This window comes from Melanerpes formicivorus, unplaced genomic scaffold (genome assembly GCF_026170545.1).
Source record: "Melanerpes formicivorus ecotype bairdi unplaced genomic scaffold, bMelFor1.0.p_v2 SCAF_18, whole genome shotgun sequence".
In the NCBI taxonomy this organism is placed as follows: Eukaryota; Metazoa; Chordata; class Aves; order Piciformes; family Picidae; genus Melanerpes; species Melanerpes formicivorus.
The window spans coordinates 14051080-14068107 of record NW_027142370.1 but is presented as its reverse complement, the minus strand read 5'-3'; the positions used below and the strand labels follow the sequence as shown (position 1 = coordinate 14068107).

The 17028-nt window shown below is 51.6% G+C and overlaps 1 protein-coding gene across 1 annotated transcript in view; it reads right to left on the bottom strand.

The window, feature by feature from the left end:
• The window catches only part of SMOX (spermine oxidase), a 92646-nt gene that overhangs the window by 31650 nt on the left and 43968 nt on the right, over nt 1–17028 (bottom strand). The window contains exons 2-3 of the mRNA XM_068149687.1: nt 15336–15570; nt 6441–6667 (exon numbers count right to left, since the gene is read on the bottom strand). Of these exons, the coding sequence (XP_068005788.1) occupies nt 6441–6667; nt 15336–15543 (435 nt within the window). The 5' untranslated portion in view covers nt 15544–15570. The remainder of the gene's footprint in view (nt 1–6440; nt 6668–15335; nt 15571–17028) is intronic.

The window sequence follows — 17028 nt, the reverse complement described above, 5'->3', positions numbered from 1 at the left end:
CCCCCTAGTCCTATCACTACCTGAGATCCTGAAAAGTCCTTCCCCAGCCTTCCTGTAGCCCCCTTCAGATACTGGAAGGCCACAATGAGGTCACCTGGGAGCCTTCTCTTCTGCAGACTGAACAGCCCCAACTCCTTCAGTCTGTCCTCTGCTGCCTTTAGACACCTCCAGGGAAGGAGATTCAACCATCTCCCTGGGGAGCCTAATCCAGTCTTTGAGAACTCAGATGAATTATCTCCACTGGCTTTTGGCCAAGAAAAACTCTATCTCTGCCACAGGTTGCTGAATTCTTTCCATAACAAGGTTCCTTTAATCCAACTACTCCTCTCCAAAACTGAAATGATAATGGAATGGGGAAGGGAAGGGAAGGGAAGGGAAGGGAAGGGAAGGGAAGGGAAGGGAAGGGAAGGGAAGGGAAGGGAAGGGAAGGGAAGGGAAGGGAAGGGAAGGGAAGGGAAGGGAAGGGAAGGGAAGGGAAGGGAAGGGAAGGGAAGGGAAGGGAAGGGAAGGGAAGGGAAGGGAAGGGAAGGGAAGGGAAGGGAAGGGAAGGGAAGGGAAGGGAAGGGAAGGGAAGGGAAGGGAAGGGAAGGGAAGGGAAGGGAAGGGAAGGGAAGGGAAGGGAAGGGAAGGGAAACAAGACCAGGTTGGAAGAGACTTTCAAGATCATCACATCCAACCTATCATCCAACGCCATCTAACCAACTAAACCATAGCACCAAGCACCCCATCAAGTCTTTTTGTGCCATCCCATCACAGATACCAGTTCTGAGGCCCAGAACAGTGTTATTTCAAACAAAACCAAACAAACAAACAAAACAACAAGAAGAAAGGTTCCTCTTTTTCTGTTCCCCACTCATTTCTTGATCATGCTTTACAGGCTCCAAGTGGCTTCCTAAGTGTTCATGGGCATATTTTTAAACATGAAGAGCAACCTGAGTCTAGATGCTCTGCCAAGCATCAAAGGTGGTGGAGTTCATTGTCAAGATGAAAATCTGGAGGGTTTAGGCTTGGCCTGATGGAAATGATGGAAACACAGAATAGTGTGGGTTGGAAGGGACCTCTGGAGATCATCCAGTCCAACTCTCCTACTAAGCAACCCAGAGCAGCTTGCCCAGGACAACAATGTCCAGGTGGGTTTGGAATCTCTCCAGAGAAGGAGACTCCACAACCTCACTGCCCCAGGGACTCTGTTAAACAATAAAGTTCCTGCCATTTACATAATGCACTGAGAGATCCCATTTCCTGGAATGAATCACATCACCTGGAGGATGAGAGGTTCTGTACTCACCTCCATAAATGTATTTCATAAGTGACAGTATAAAAGTGTGGGGAATAATTTGGATTAGTTAATCAGAATTCATTATGCCATGCCTCCTCCTTTCACTTCACTCTGCCTGGGGCCTAATCTTTCCATGGAAAGCAGATAGAACCAACACCAATCACAGCTTCACAGACTGCAGTGGGTTGCTCAAAAGTCATCTTGACCAACCCCCCTGCAGTCAGGAGGGATACCTCCAACAGGGACACATTTGGTTTGATCTTGAATGTCTCCAGAGGGATGGGGCCCCCACCACATCCTTGGCCAACTTGCTGCATTATTTTACCACTCTCATTGTGAAGAGCTTTCTCCTGATGTCCAACCTACATCTCCCCTGCTCCAGTTTCAACCCATTGCCCCTCATGCTATCACCACAGGCTTTTCTATGCAGTCCCTCCCCAGCCACCCTGTAGGTCCCCTTCAGATGTTGAAATGCTGCTATAAGGTTTCCCTGGAGCCTTCTCTTCTCCAGGCTGAACAGCCCCAAATCATTCAGCTTGTCTTCATAGGAAAGATTCTCCAGGCTTCTGATCACCTTTGTGGCTCTCCTCTGGACCCACTCCAGCTGTTCCATGTCTCTCTTGTGTTGGGGGACCTAGAGCTGGACCCAGTACTCCAGTTGATGTCTCAGAGAAAGCGGAATCAGCTCTCTCACTCTGCTGTGCCCAGCACAGATCAGTAAGTCACCCCATTTTCCCTGAGAAGGGAACAGCAGATGAGAACACCAGTACCAGGTTATATCAACATAAATTTGGCCATTTTCATCTAACACTGGCTTGCTGTTTGTTTTTTTTTAGCAGGGGTTAATCTTTCCACTGGACTTTCATCTTCATTTCCATCTTGCAGGCTTCTGTTTGGTGTGTTCAGGTTCTGTGTCTCTAGTTGGTTGGGGTTTTGTTCCTATTCGGTTATTCTGTAACATACTGATGCTCTTGTCTGCACTAAGCTGAAGAGGAACCAGTACAGAGAGGGTGGATATCAGGAGGATGGAGAATCCCTGCTACAAGGAGTCCCATGGAGAAGTCAAGGGATGATAGGGACAAGTTGCTGGGGAGTCTCGTTGGACTCCCGGAGAAACTGTTTGCCCATGAGAACAGTGAGACCTCAGAATCATCTCCCAGGGGAAGCAGTGGATTCCCCTACACTAGGCAATTTTAAGCCTCAGCTTGACAGGCTGCTGGGCCAGCTCATGACATAACAAGACCAAGTGCAGGGTCCTGCATTTGGGTTGAGGCAACCCCAGGCACAAGTCGAGGCTGGGCAGGGACTGGCTGGAAAGTAGCCCTGAGGAGAGAGACTTGAGGGTGCTGGGGGAGGAGAAGCTCAACAGGAGCTCTCAGTGTGCACTTGCAGCCCACAAAGCCAATCAGATCCTGGGCTACATCAGGAGAAGTGTGGCCAGCAGGGCAAGGGAGGTGATCCTCCCCCTCTGCTCAGCTCTGCTGAGACCCCACCTGGAGTACTGCCTCCAGTTCTGGAGCCCACATTACAAGAGGGATCTGGAGGTGCTGGAAGGTGTCCAGAGAAGGGACATGAGGATGATCAGAGGGCTGGAGCACCTCTCCTATGAGGACAGACAGAAGGAGCTGGGGCTGTTCAGTCTGGAGAAGAGAAGGCTCCCAGGTGACCTCATTGTGGCCTTCCAGTATCTGAAGGGGGCTACAGGAAGGCTGGGGAGGGACTGCTCAGGATGTCAGGCAGTGATAGGACTAGGGGGAATGGAATGAAGCTGGAGGTGGGGAGATTCAGGCTGGAAGTGAGGAGGAAGTTCTTCCCCATGAGAGTGGTGAAGCCCTGGAATGGGTTGTCCAGGGAGGTGGTTGAGGCCCCATCCCTGGAGGTGTTTAAGCCCAGGCTGGCTGAGGCTCTGGCCAGGCTGATCTAGTGTGGGGTGTCCCTGGCCATGGCAGGGGGGTTGGAACTAGATGATCCTTGTGGTCCCTTCCAACCCTGACTGATACTATGATTCTATGATACTATGACCTGGAAAGGTTGGACCAGGTGATCCTTGTGGTCCCTTCCAACCCTGACTGATACTATGATTCTATGATACTATGACCTGGAAAGGTTGGACCAGGTGATCCTTGGGGTCCCTTCCAACCTGGCACTCCGTGACTGCGTGAAGAGGACATCACCGAGCATCCAACAAAAGCTAAAATAACCATCAGCTGAAGTCCACACTGCTCTGAGTCTACCAGAAAAGATGTTCCTTTCCTTTCCTTCTGATGTAAGAAGAGTTGCAGTTCCTGGACACTGGGCTGCTTTGGCACACACCATGGTATTTAGGGCAGCAATAAAACGTCACAGGCCTACAATATTTAGCTGGTGGTTGCTAAGGTTTTTACGCTCCACTTTGTTTAGTAATTTGATCTCTCCTTCACCCTTTCAGTCAAGGAACAACTTTCTAAAGCAAATGACTGGATCTCCCCAGCAATAGTTGCTGGAAGTGATTACATGGATGACAAATATGGAAAGATTGTTCATGCTGGCAGCAGTGACTTAATCCCACGGCAGGGACAAGTGGGCCACAGTTACGCAGATGAGAGCAAACCAGAGGTTGATGTGCTGCAAAGGAACTAAAGATATTTTGGGCCACTTCTCTTCACTACCTTCATTAGTCATCTGGAGGAGGGGACTGAGTGCACTCTCAGTAAGTTTGCAGACAACACCAAGTTGGGTTGGAAGTGTTGATCTGCTTAAGAGTGGGAAGGCTTGAGAGAAGAACCTGGCCGGGCTGGATTGATGAGCTGAGGCCAATGGGATGATGTTCAACAAGGCCAAGTGCTGGGGCCTGCACTTGGGTCACAACAAACCCCGTGAACACTCCAGGCTTGGAGCAGAGTGGCTGGAAAGTGCCTGATGGAAAAGGACCTGGGGGTGCTAATCAACAGCAGCATGAGTCCTGTGTCCAGTTCTGCGCCCCTCAGTTTAAGAAGGACATTGAGACTCTTGAAGGTGTCCAGAGAAGGGCAACAAGGCTGGGGACAGGCCTTGAGCACAGCCCTGTGAGGAGAGGCTGAGGGAGCTGGGGCTGTTTAGCCTGGAGAAGAGGAGGCTCAGGGGAGACCTTCTTGCTCTCTGCAACTACCTGAAAAGAGATTGTAGCCAGGTGGGGGTTGGTCTCTTCTCCCAGGCAATCAGCACCAGAACAAGAGGACACAGTCTCAAGCTGCACCAGGGGAAGTTTAGGCTGGAGGTGAGGAGAAAGTTCTTCCCAGAGAGAGTTGTTAGCCATTGGAATGTGCTGCCCAGGGAGGTGGTGGAGTCACCATCCCTGGAGGTATTCAAGAGGGGATTGGATGTGGCACTTGGTGCCATGATTTAGTAGTCATGAAGTCTTATGTGACAGGTTCAGTCTGCAGAAGAGAAGGCTCCCAGGTGACTTAATTGTGGCCTCCCAGTATCTGAGAGGGGCCTACAGGAAGGCTGGGGAAGGACTTCTCAGGATCTCAGGTAGTGATAGGACTAGAGGGAATGGAATGAAGCTGGAGGTGGGGAGATTCAGGCTGGAGGTGAGGAGGAAGTTCTTCCCCATGAGAGTGGTGAAACCCTGGAATGGGTTGTCCAGGGAGATGGTTGGGACCCTGTCCCTGGAGGTGTTTAAGCCCAGGCTGGATGAGGCTCTGGCCAGCCTGATGTAGTGTGGGGTGTCCCTGCCCATGGCAGGGGGGTTGGAACTAGATGATCCTTGTGGTCCCTTCCAACCCTGAATGATACTATGATACTATGATAGGTTGGACTTGATGACCTGTGAGGTCTTTTCCAACCTTATTGATTCTATGATTCTACAAAGATGAACCAACATGTGCCCAGGTAGCCAAGACTCTTCAGTACTGGATTGAGGGTTGGGCTGAATGGTCTTTGAGGTCTCCTCCAACCAGATGTATTCTGTGCTTCTGGGAAGGCCAACTGCATCCTGGCCTGTATCAAGAACAGTGTGACCAGCAGGACCAGGGCAGGGATTGTCCCCCTGTACTCAGCATTGATGAGGCTGTACCTTGAGTACTGCCTTCAGCTTTGGCACTCTCACTACAGGGACAACTCTTCTCCCATGTATCAAGTGACAGGACAAGAGGAAACAACCTCAACTCACACCAGGAGAAGTTTAGGTTGGACATTAGGAAAAAATTCTTTACTGAAACAGTGGTTAAACCCTGGAATCATAGAATCATAGAATTGTCAGGGTTGGAAGGGACTGGCCATGGGCAGGGACACCTCACACTACAGCAGGTTGCCCACAGCCACATCCAGCCTGGCCTCCAGGCATGAGGCTTCCACCACCTCCCTGGGCAACCTGTGCCAGTCTCTCACCACTCTCATGGGGAAGAACTTCTTCCTAACATCCAATCTGAATCTACCCATTTCTAGTTTTGTTCCATTCCCCCCAGTCCCCCTAGACCTGACACTTTAAATAGCATGGAATCATTTTCCCTGGAAGTATTAAAACAACATGTAAATATGGAACTGAGGGACATGGTTTAGTGGTGGACTTGGCAGTGTTGGGTTAATGGTTGGCCTCATCAGTCTTAAAGGTCCTTCCCACCTCAACAGAAACCTCAAAACAAGAGGACACAGCCTCAAGCTGTGCCAGGGGAGGTTTAGGCTGGATGTTAGGAAGACGTTCTTCACAGAAAGAGAGATTAGACATTGGAATGTGCTGCCCAGGGAGGTGGTGGAGTCACCATCACTGGAGGTGTTTAGGAAGAGACTGGATGGGGTGCTTGGTGCCATGGTTTAGTTGATTAGATGGTGTTGGGTGATAGGTTGGACTTGATGTCTTTTCCAACCTGGTTAATTCTGTTCTATTCTATTCTATTCTATTCTATTCTATTCTATTCTATTCTATTCTATTCTATTCTATTCTATTCTATCCTAACCCATTCTATTCTATCCTATCATATTCTATCCTATCCTATTCAATCCTATCCTATTCAGTCCTATCTTATTCAATCCTATCCTATCCTATCCTATCCTATCCTGTCCTATCCTATCCTATCCAATGAGTCTACAGTTCCATATCACAGGTTCTCTACCTTTGCCCAGCACCCAGAGCATTAGAACGGCCCTGGAGTCCAGGTGGTTGAGGCCAATCTGCAAGGTGAGAGAGCAGCTGAGTACCAACCTCGTTGTATAAATCACTGAATTCTTCAACCACATCCTTCGGGATCCTCTGCCCATTGTTGGTGAGGTGGTAAGCCACCCCGTTCTTGGAGTAAAGGCTGATCCGGCCCACGCTTCTCTCGCCATCAGTAGTCTCTTCAAGCAAACCATTGTCTTCTGCTAGATGATAGACTGGGTTTCCATGTGAACCATGAATCCACGTAGCTCCCAGTTCAAAAGTGGCGTGCCCTGCGGGAGAACCAAGCAAGGACACTCAGCGTTCATCCGACAGCGCGCAACGCTCCACCCTAAAGAAACCACAGCAACTGCTCAACGCTTCTGAACATCACTCACAGCTCTCTCTGCTCTTCAAACCAGTCCTCCAGGAGACATGCTTAGAGAGTGCTCAAAGGATGGGATGCTGGAAGGTGTCCAGAGAAGGGCCACGAGGATGATTAGAGGTATGCAGCACCTCTCCTATGAGGACAGACTGAGAGAGTTGGGGCTGTTCAGTCTGGAGAAGAGAAGGCTCCCAGGAGACCTAATTGTGGCCTTCCAGTATCTGAAGGGGGCTACAAGAAAGCTGGATAGAGACTTTGTAGGCTGTCAGGGAGTGATAGGACTGGGGGGAAATGGAATGAAAATAGAAATGGGTAGATGCAGATTGGATGTTAGGAAGAAGTTCTTCCCCATGAGAGTGGTGAGACCCTGGCACAGGTTGCCCAGGGAGGTGGTGGAAGCCTCATCCCTGGAGGTTTTTAAGGCCAGGCTGTGAGCAACCTGCTGTAGTGTGAGGGGTTGGAACTGGATGATCCTTGAGGTCCCTTCCAACCCTAACAACTCTGTGATTCTGTGTTTCCAATAAAGGTATCCCCCCACACCACCTCCCTCAGTGACAAACCTCTGAAACTTAAGGTGAAATTCAGAATCTTTTGGGTTCCCAGTACTTACCATGGCTGTTCCTAACTGCTTTGTCCCTGCTATGTCACTTTCCTAAGCCATTTCCTCTAAACCTGTGCCAGGGGAATGTTTAAGTGGGATATTAGGAAGAGCTTCTTTCCTACAAGAGTGGTCAGCATTGGAATAGGCTGCCCAGGGAGGTGGTGGATTCACCATCCCTGGAGGTGTTCAAGAAACAAGCAGCTGTGGCACTTTGGGACATGGTCTAGGAGACCTGGAGGTGTTAGGTAGAAGGCTGGGCTTGATCTTAGTGATCTTTTGCAACCTTAATGATTCTATAAGCTGCACTTAACATGACCAGGAAGCAGAGAATGCACTGGTGGTGCTGCAGCACCAGCCAGGTGGTCGTGAAGGGAAAGAGCTGTAAGAGCCACAGTGCACTACTGCAAAAAGGACATAGAAAGATACTTACAGAAATATTCAAGTTGTAGGGACAGGATAGAGTACTTAAAGACTTCAAATGTCCCCTGTATTCAAGAGGAGGAGCTGGGTACCCAGAGCAACCTGGTCTAGTGGAAGGTGTGTCCCTGCTAATGCCAAGGAACTAGATGATCTATAAGGTCCCTTCCAGCCCAAACCATTCTGTGATTCTATGAATACAGAAAGAAAAGCATCTGCAGCAAGAAATACAGGGGGGGGGAAACTGGATTGCCTTGGGATAATGACAGTGGCCTGAATACTGAACCTTGTCCTGTGATCAAACCTGTGTGTCTTTTACAAATACACCTCAGATTAGCTGCAACACAACGAAGCATTTCCATTCCCCACATGAGTCAACAGGTTCTATTGCATTATTTATGCCTTTGAAAACTTAAATCAGGTTCTTTAAACAGATGCACAGCCAGGTCAAACACCAAAGGCATTTAGTTTTCATCACCTGTAATCCCTGCCTGCAAAACTCAAAGGGTTTAGTCAGCCCCACTCTCTCCCCTCCTCACAACTAACTGGCTGTGCACCAGAGCTCTGACCTCCCCCCAGCCCCAGCACAGCCACAACTGGGCTGACAGCACAGGGAGATGTTCAGCAGCTGAAAAGAGATGCTAAAAATAAGCTTGGGTAGTGTCCTCCACCCACCCTTTTAGAGATTCTCAGAAGTCCAAAGCTGGCTGTTTCAAAGGCTGCAGAAGCTGTGTTCTCCCAGCATCCCAGCCAGCAGCCTGCTGTGCAGCTTGCTCCAGAGGTGTGTGAGCACCTGATTAAGTAGGAGAGGTAACAGGATGCTGCTTGATGAAGAAAGGAGCATGCAGCTGCCAGTCATCACAGCCTGCTTAACATGTAAATGTATGCTCAGGCAGAACAACACTGCAGCACTAAGCTGTAGCACAGTTGAACAGGTGGAGACTCCAAGAGATGCTGCTCTCCAGATGAGATGCTGCCTCCATGGGAAGCTCCAGGTATCCTCCTGCTTCTCAAGCAAACAACCACCTCCTCACTAAGCAGCATGCTGATTGCCCTTCAAGCTCTGTATTCTGGGCCTAGATGATCTTCAGTGGTCCCTTCCAACCCCTACCATTCTGTGATTCTCAGCCTTGAGGCTCTGGGGACACCTAATAGTGGCTTTCCAGTACCTGAAGGGGCCCCACAATAAGGCTGGAGAGGGACTGTTTACAAAGGCCTGTGGTGATAGGACAAGAGGCAATGGTTTGAAATTAGAGGAGACTTAGATTGGATGTGAGGAACACATTCTGCACCGTGAGGGTGCTGGAACACTGCAACAGGTTGCCCAGGGAGGGGGTTGAAGCCCCATCCCTGGAGATATTCAAGGTCAGGCTCAAGAAGGCTCTGAGCGACCTGATCTAGTGGAGGATGCCCCTGCTGACTGCAGGGGTGTTGGAATAGAGCTTTGGAAGTCCCTTTCAACCCAAATCATTCTATGACTGTGAAAGATTCCCACATGCACCTAAACAAAGATGTGCTTCAGCGTGCAGCATCAAGCCACAAACGTGTGGATATTTAAGGTGCCACAAGCTCCACTGCCCCCCCAGCACGGGCAGCCTGGTAGAGATGACTGCTGCAGAGCAGCAGAGCTCATCAATAATGCATGTGACAGTCACCTTGTTAATGCAACCCTCCTGCCAGCCATCAGATGCCAGAGCAGGAGCAGGAGGAGCTTGCTGTCTGCTACACTTACAATCTTGAGGGAGAGGAGAGAGAGGAGAGGAGACTCGAGGAGAGGAGAGGAGACTCGAGGAGAGGAGACTCGAGGAGAGGAGACTCGAGGAGAGGAGAGGAGAGGAGACTCGAGGAGAGGAGAGGAGACTCGAGGAGAGGAGAGGAGACTCGAGGAGAGGAGACTCGAGGAGAGGAGACTCGAGGAGAGGAGACTCGAGGAGAGGAGAGGAGACTCGAGGAGAGGAGACTCGAGGAGAGGAGACTCGAGGAGAGGAGAGGAGACTCGAGGAGAGGAGAGGAGACTCGAGGAGAGGAGAGGAGAGGAGACTCGAGGAGAGGAGAGGAGACTCGAGGAGAGGAGAGGAGACTCGAGGAGAGGAGACTCGAGGAGAGGAGACTCGAGGAGAGGAGAGGAGACTCGAGGAGAGGAGACTCGAGGAGAGGAGACTCGAGGAGAGGAGACTCGAGGAGAGGAGAGGAGAGGAGAGGAGAGGAGAGGAGAGGAGAGGAGAGGAGAGGAGAGGAGAGGAGAGGAGAGGAGACGGAGAGGAGAGGAGAGGAGAGGAGAGGAGAGGAGAGGAGACTCGAGGAGAGGAGACTCGAGGAGAGGAGAGGAGACTCGAGGAGAGGAGACTCGAGGAGAGGAGACTCGAGGAGAGGAGAGGAGACTCGAGGAGAGGAGAGGAGAGGAGAGGAGAGGAGACTCGAGGAGAGGAGAGGAGACTCGAGGAGAGGAGACTCGAGGAGAGGAGAGGAGACTCGAGGAGAGGAGAGGAGACTCGAGGAGAGGAGACTCGAGGAGAGGAGAGGAGAGGAGACTCGAGGAGAGGAGACTCGAGGAGAGGAGACTCGAGGAGAGGAGACTCGAGGAGAGGAGACTCGAGGAGAGGAGACTCGAGGAGAGGAGAGGAGACTCGAGGAGAGGAGACTCGAGGAGAGGAGACTCGAGGAGAGGAGACTCGAGGAGAGGAGACTCGAGGAGAGGAGAGGAGAGGAGAGGAGAGGAGAGGAGAGGAGAGGAGAGGAGAGGAGAGGAGAGGAGAGGAGAGGAGAGGAGAGGAGAGGAGAGGAGAGGAGAGGAGAGGAGAGGAGAGGAGAGGAGAGGAGACTCAAGGAGAGGAGAGGAGAGGAGACTCGAGGAGAGGAGAGGAGACTCGAGGAGAGGAGAGGAGACTCGAGGAGAGGAGAGGAGAGGAGACTCGAGGAGAGGAGACTCGAGGAGAGGAGACTCGAGGAGAGGAGACTCGAGGAGACTCGAGGAGAGGAGACTCGAGGAGAGGAGAGGAGAGGAGACTCGAGGAGAGGAGAGGAGACTCGAGGAGAGGAGAGGAGACTCGAGGAGAGGAGAGGAGACTCGAGGAGAGGAGAGGAGACTCGAGGAGAGGAGACTCGAGGAGAGGAGACTCGAGGAGAGGAGAGGAGAGGAGAGGAGAGGAGAGGAGAGGAGAGGAGAGGAGAGGAGAGGAGAGGAGAGGAGAGGAGACTCGAGGAGAGGAGACTCGAGGAGAGGAGACTCGAGGAGAGGAGACTCGAGGAGAGGAGAGGAGACTCGAGGAGAGGAGAGGAGACTCGAGGAGAGGAGAGGAGACTCGAGGAGAGGAGAGGAGAGGAGAGGAGAGGAGAGGAGAGGAGAGGAGAGGAGAGGAGAGGAGAGGAGAGGAGAGGAGAGGAGAGGAGAGGAGAGGAGAGGAGAGGAGAGGAGAGGAGAGGAGAGGAGAGGAGAGGAGAGGAGAGGAGAGGAGAGGAGAGGAGGGAAGAGGAAAGGAGGGGAGGGGAGGGGAGGGGAGGGGAGGGGAGGGGAGGGGAGGGGAGGGGAGGGGAGGGGAAGGGAGGGGAGGGGAGGGGAGGGGAGGGGAGGGGAGGGGAGGGGAGGGGAGGGGAGGGGAGGGGAGGGGAGGGGAGGGGAGGGGAGGGGAGGGAAGAGGAGGGGAGGGGAGGGGAGGGGAGGGGAGGGGGAGGGGAGGGGAGGGGAGGGGAGGGGAGGGGAGGGGAGGGGAGGGGAAGAGGAGAGGAGGGGAGGGGAGGGGAGGGGAGGGGAGGGGAGGGGAGGGGAGGGGAGGGGAGGGGAGGAGTGGAGTGGAGTGGAGTGGAGTGGAGTGACATGACCAGGTTGGAAAAGACCTTTGAGATCATCAAGTCCAACCCATCATCCAACACTATCTTATAGGGCACCTGATTTTTGGAAGGAAAAACAAACATGCCAGCAGGTCCTGGAACTGTTTCCCGTACTCACACAGTGCAATAATCTATGATTCTATGAGAAAATTTGCTGAAGCAATGAAGAGATGGACAATTCATCACTTTAAGAAAGGTATTAAAAGACCAAGAGTTTTGGATTCCAGACCTCTGCCCTGCAAATCTGCACTGGATATTTATTTCCTGCAGGAGTGGTCAGGCCCTGGAACAGGCTGCCCAGGGGGGGTGGTGGAGTCACCATCTCTGGGGGGTGTGCAGGAAACCTGCGGCCATGGCACTTTGAGACATGGTTTACTGTACTCTGCTTTGGTTAGGCCGCACCTTGAGTCCTGTGTCCAGTTCTGGGCTCCTCAGTTTAAGAAGGACATTGAAACACTTGAGCATGTCCAGAGAAGGGCAACAAGGCTGGTGAGAGGCCTTGAACACAAGCCCTATGAGGAGAGGCTGAGGGAGCTGGGATTGTTTAGCCTGGAGAAGAGGAGGCTCAGGGGTGACCTTATTGCCCTCTACAACTACCTGAAAGGTGGTTGTAGCCAGGAGGGAGTTGGCCTCTTCTCCCAGGCAACCAGCACCAGAACAAGGGGACACAGTCTCAAGCTGCGCCAGGGGAGGTTCAGACTCGAGGTGAGGAGGAAGTTCTTCACCGAGCGAGTCATTCGGCATTGGAATGGGTTGCCCAGGGAGGTGGTTGAGTCATCGACCCTGGAGGCGTTCAAGGGGAGACTGGACGTGGCACTTGGTGCCATGGTCTAGTCATGGGGTCTGTGGTGTCAGGTTGGACTCGATGATCCTCGAGGTCCTTTCCAACCTAAGTGATACTGTGATACTGTGATACTGTGATACTGGCCATGGTGGTGTTGGGTTGATGGTTGGACTTGATCTTGGAGGTCTTTTCCAACCAAAGTGATTCTATGATTCTATAAACAGCAAGAGCTCCACCAGACTGAGAAACCTGCTCCTGTCTCACATGAAAGAAGTGTTAATGAACAGGAGGGAGATTCCCAGCAAAGGCAAAGATATCAGGAACCAGTGGAGGTGTCCAAAGGGGAGAGAACTGGTCCCAGCAGTAGTACAACAAAACCATTTCACAGGTGCACTGCCAGGATGATCTGTCACTCCCTGAAGACTTCAGGTCTTTCACACTTCCCTCCTCTCACAGCCATGAGGCTATTTTTAATGCAGTGCATTGTGAGCAAAGGACACACTTCCCCTTCCAACCTCCATGCCAAGTCTCAGCAGAATGTGAAGTGCCCCTATTCAAACCCTGGAGCTTAGATTTGTCCAATTGCCTCTCCATTCATTTCCCTTCCAAAAGGTCCATAGGACGTGGCTGTTTATTTACTGTGGGGAGTTTATCAAGTAAAATATAGTAATGATGTAAGCACCTGGCAAACACAAAGAAAGGAGGGCAGCAAGAGGCCAGAGCTTACAAATCCTGAAGTGGGATCAGAAACAGCAGCAGTTAATTGAAATCAGGAAGACAACTGAGTAGAAGAGAGGAGCTTTTGGCCTCCTGTGGAGAAGAGACAGGCAGTGCCCTTCTAGGTACCAGGGGAAGTTCCACAGAGTGCTGTGCTGCAAAGGACAATGTTTGCTCCACTCCTCCTGCAGGCAGGGGTTTTCCAAGTGCTTCTAATTGACAGAGGGTTAAAATATCTCCTGTCTGCACCTTTATTGCACACTGAGAAGGGAAGCCACGGAGGTAGGAACGCTGCAGATCGGGATGAAAAGGAAGATTGAGGAGGTTTTTCCAGCAGCTTGATTCACAGTGGGTAGTACCCTTACACACTAAATTAGTTCTAGGGAAATGAATGGGGTTTGTGAAACAGAATAGCTCAGGGCTTGCCACTTGGCAAGTGATGCAAGTCACCCAGAGACAGCCCTGTCACTAGCCAGGAGATTTACTGACTGCTCCCGGTGGAGTCAAGCTGGAAAGAGCTGGTGGAAACTCTCTTGATACAGCTATTCAGTCACTGAAGGCTTCTCACAGACCTGTTACACAGAGCTCTTCCTGTACAAGTGAAAACAATCACTAAGGTCTTTATTTCATAGAAACAGGGTTTGGAGCAGCCCTCCCTCCAAAGAGATGCACAAGACTGGGCAGACAAGGTTTAACAAAGCCACGTCTCGGGTCCTGTGCTTTGGTCACAACCACCCCAAGCAACACTACAGGCTTGGGGCAGAGTGGCTGCAAGGCAGTAAGGTGGAAAAGGATCTAGGAGGTGCTGGTGGACAGCTGAACATGAGCCACCAGTGTGCCCAGGTGGCCAAGAAGTCGAGTGGCATCCTGGCCTGGATCAAAACCCAGTGCCCAGCAGGAGTAGGGAAAGTGATGGTGCCCCTGTACTCAGCCCTGGTGAGGCCACAGCTTGAGCACTGTATTCAGTCCTGGGCACCAGAATTGAAGGGTGTCCAGAGAAGGGCAATGAGGCTGGTGAGGGATTTGGAGGGCACCATATGAGGAGCAGCTGAAGGACCTGGGGTTGTTTGGTCTGGAGAAGGCTGAGGAGAGATCTTATTGCCCTCTATGAGTTCCTGAAAGGAGGTTGGATTAAGGCTGGTATTGGTCTCTTCTTCCAAGTAACTAGCCATAGGATGAGAGGAAATGGGTTTAAGTTGCACCAGGGAAGGCTTAAGTTGGATATTAGGGAAAATTTCATTCCTGCAATAGGATAGGATAGGATAGGATAGGATAGGATAGGATAGGATAGGATAGGATAGGATAGGATAGGATAGGATAGGATAGGATAGGATAGGATAGGATAGGATTAACAGGGTTGGAAGAGACCTTTGAGATCATCAAGTCCAACCTATCACCCAACACTATCTAACCAAATAAACCATGTCACCAAGCACCCCATCCAGGCTCTTCTTAAACACCTCCAGTGATGGTGACTCCACCACCTCCCCGGGCAGCCCATTCCAATGGGCAATCTCTCTTTCTATGAAGAACTTCTTCCTAACCTCCAGCCTAAACCTCCCTGGTGCAGCTTGAGACTGTGTCCTCTTGTTCTGGTGCTGGTTGCCTGGGAGAAGAGACCAACCTCCACCTGGCTACAACCTCCCTTCAGGGAGTTGTAGAGAGCAAGAAGGTCTCCCCTGAGCCTCCTCTTCTCCAGGCTAAGCAACCCCAGCTCCCTCAGCCTCTCCTCACAGGGCTGTGCTCTAAACCCCTCCCCAGCTTTGTTGCTGTTCTCTGGGCAGGCACTGGAGCAGGCTGACCAGGGAGGCAGCGGAGTCATCATCCCCAAAGGTGTTGAAGCAGAGTGTAGGCATGGTGATTTAGTGGTCACAACAGCTGGGTTACAGTTGGACTTGACGACCTTAAAGGTCTTTTCCAACCATAATGATTGAATTATTGACTCTCCCATCCTGACAGGAGCCCAGGGCTTCACACTGCTGACAGCACATTCACATTGCTCGAATCACCTGCCGCACAGGCGCTCACACTGCTGACAGCATCCCAGCTCAAATCACCTGCCGCACAGGCGCTCACACTGCTGACAGCATCCCAGCTCAAATCACCTGCCGCACAGGCGCACAGACCAACAAAGCCCCTCCCCAAAGCCACCCCAGCTGAGAGCCACACACACACACAAACCCCCAGCACCCAGGCAGGAGACAGCCAAACCCAGGGGGTGGCTCTTACCAAGCTTCACACTCTGCACGCGGCCCCCGATGCGGTCAGTGGCCTCGAGGACGGTTACATCCGTGAAGCCGCTCTCCAGGAGCGCCTTGGCTGCCGACAGGCCCGCGAGCCCTGCGCCGATGATCACTATTCGAGGCTGCCGCTTGCTCCGCAGGCCACTACTGAGAGGATCATCCGTGCTGTCTGCAGGTGTTTCACAACTTTGCATGCCGTCCAAGCTCTCTTTCTAAGGAACCTGGGGGAGAAAGCAGACAAGCTTGTTGCGGGAGGAGAAGCTCAACGTGAGCCACTGCGGTGCACTCGCGACCCAGAGAGCCAAGCAGAGCCTGGGCTGCAGCAAGAGAAGTGTGGCCAGCAGGGCCAGGGAGGGGATTCTCACCCTCTGCTCTGCTCTGGTGAGACCACACCTGGAGTATTGTGTCCAGTTCGGGAGCCCCTAGTACAAGAAGGATCTGAACATCCTGGAATGTATCCAGAGAAGGGCCACAGGGATGATTAGAGGTATGGAGATGCTCTCCTGTGAGGACAGACTGACAGTTGGGGCTGTTCAGTCTGGAGAAGAGAAGGCTCCAAGGAGACCTTATTGTGGCCTTCCAGTGTCTTAAAGGGGCCTACAAGAAAGCTGGGGAGGGATGGTTTAGGGTGTCAGGGAGTGATAGGACTGGGGGGAGTGGAACAAAACTAGAAATGGGTAGATTTAGATTGGATGTCAGGAAGAAGTTCTTCCCCATGAGGGTGGTGAGACACTGGCACAGGTTGCCCAGGGAGGTGGTGGAAGCCTCATCCCTGGAGGTTTTTGCAGCCAGGCTGGATGTGGCTGCTCTAGTGTGAGGTGTCCCTGGCCATGGCAGGGGGGTTGCAACTGGCTGAGCCTTGAGGTCCCTTCCAACCCTAACAATTCTTTGATTCTCTGAAGGTCGGTGAGGGAACTCAGCAGTAGACAGTAGTGTCCTCCCTACTCTAGTCATGAGGTCTGTGGTGACAGGTTGGACTCGATGATCTTTGAGGTCTCTTCCAACCTTAGTTAGTGATACTAATAATACTACTAAGCCTGAACTTCTCCTCCACAGTTAAAAATCCCTCAAGCTCTCTAAGAAATCTATGGAAGGAAGCAGAGAATCTTACTGAGGACACTCAGCTTGAACAACTTCTCTGAAGTTAAAAACCCTCAAGCTCTCTATGGAATCTATAGAAGCAAGCAGCGAAGCTTGTTGAGGGAACTCAGCTCAAGCTTCTCCTCTGCAGTTAAAAATCTTCAAGCTCTTTTTCTAAGGAATCTATGGGAGAAAACAGAGAAGCTTGGTGAGGGAACTCAGCTCAAGCTTCTCTGAAGTTAAAAATCCTCAAGCTCTCTTTCTAAGGAATCTATGGGAGAAAACAGAGAAGCTTGGTGAGGGAACTCAGCTCAAGCTTCTTCTCTGCAGTTAAAAATCCTCAAGCTCTCTTTCTAAGGAATCTATGGGAGAAAACAGAGAAGCTTGCTGAGGGAGCTCAGTTCAACCTTTGCAGTTAAACTCCCTCAAGCTCTCTAAGGAACCTATGGAAGAAGGCAGAGAAGCTTGGTGAGGGAACTCTGCATGAGCTTCTCTGCAGTTAAAAAACCCTCAAGCTCTCTTTCTAAGGAATCTGTGGAAGAAAGCAGAGAAGACTGTTGAGGAAACCCAGCTTGAACTTTTCCTCTTCAGTTAAAAAC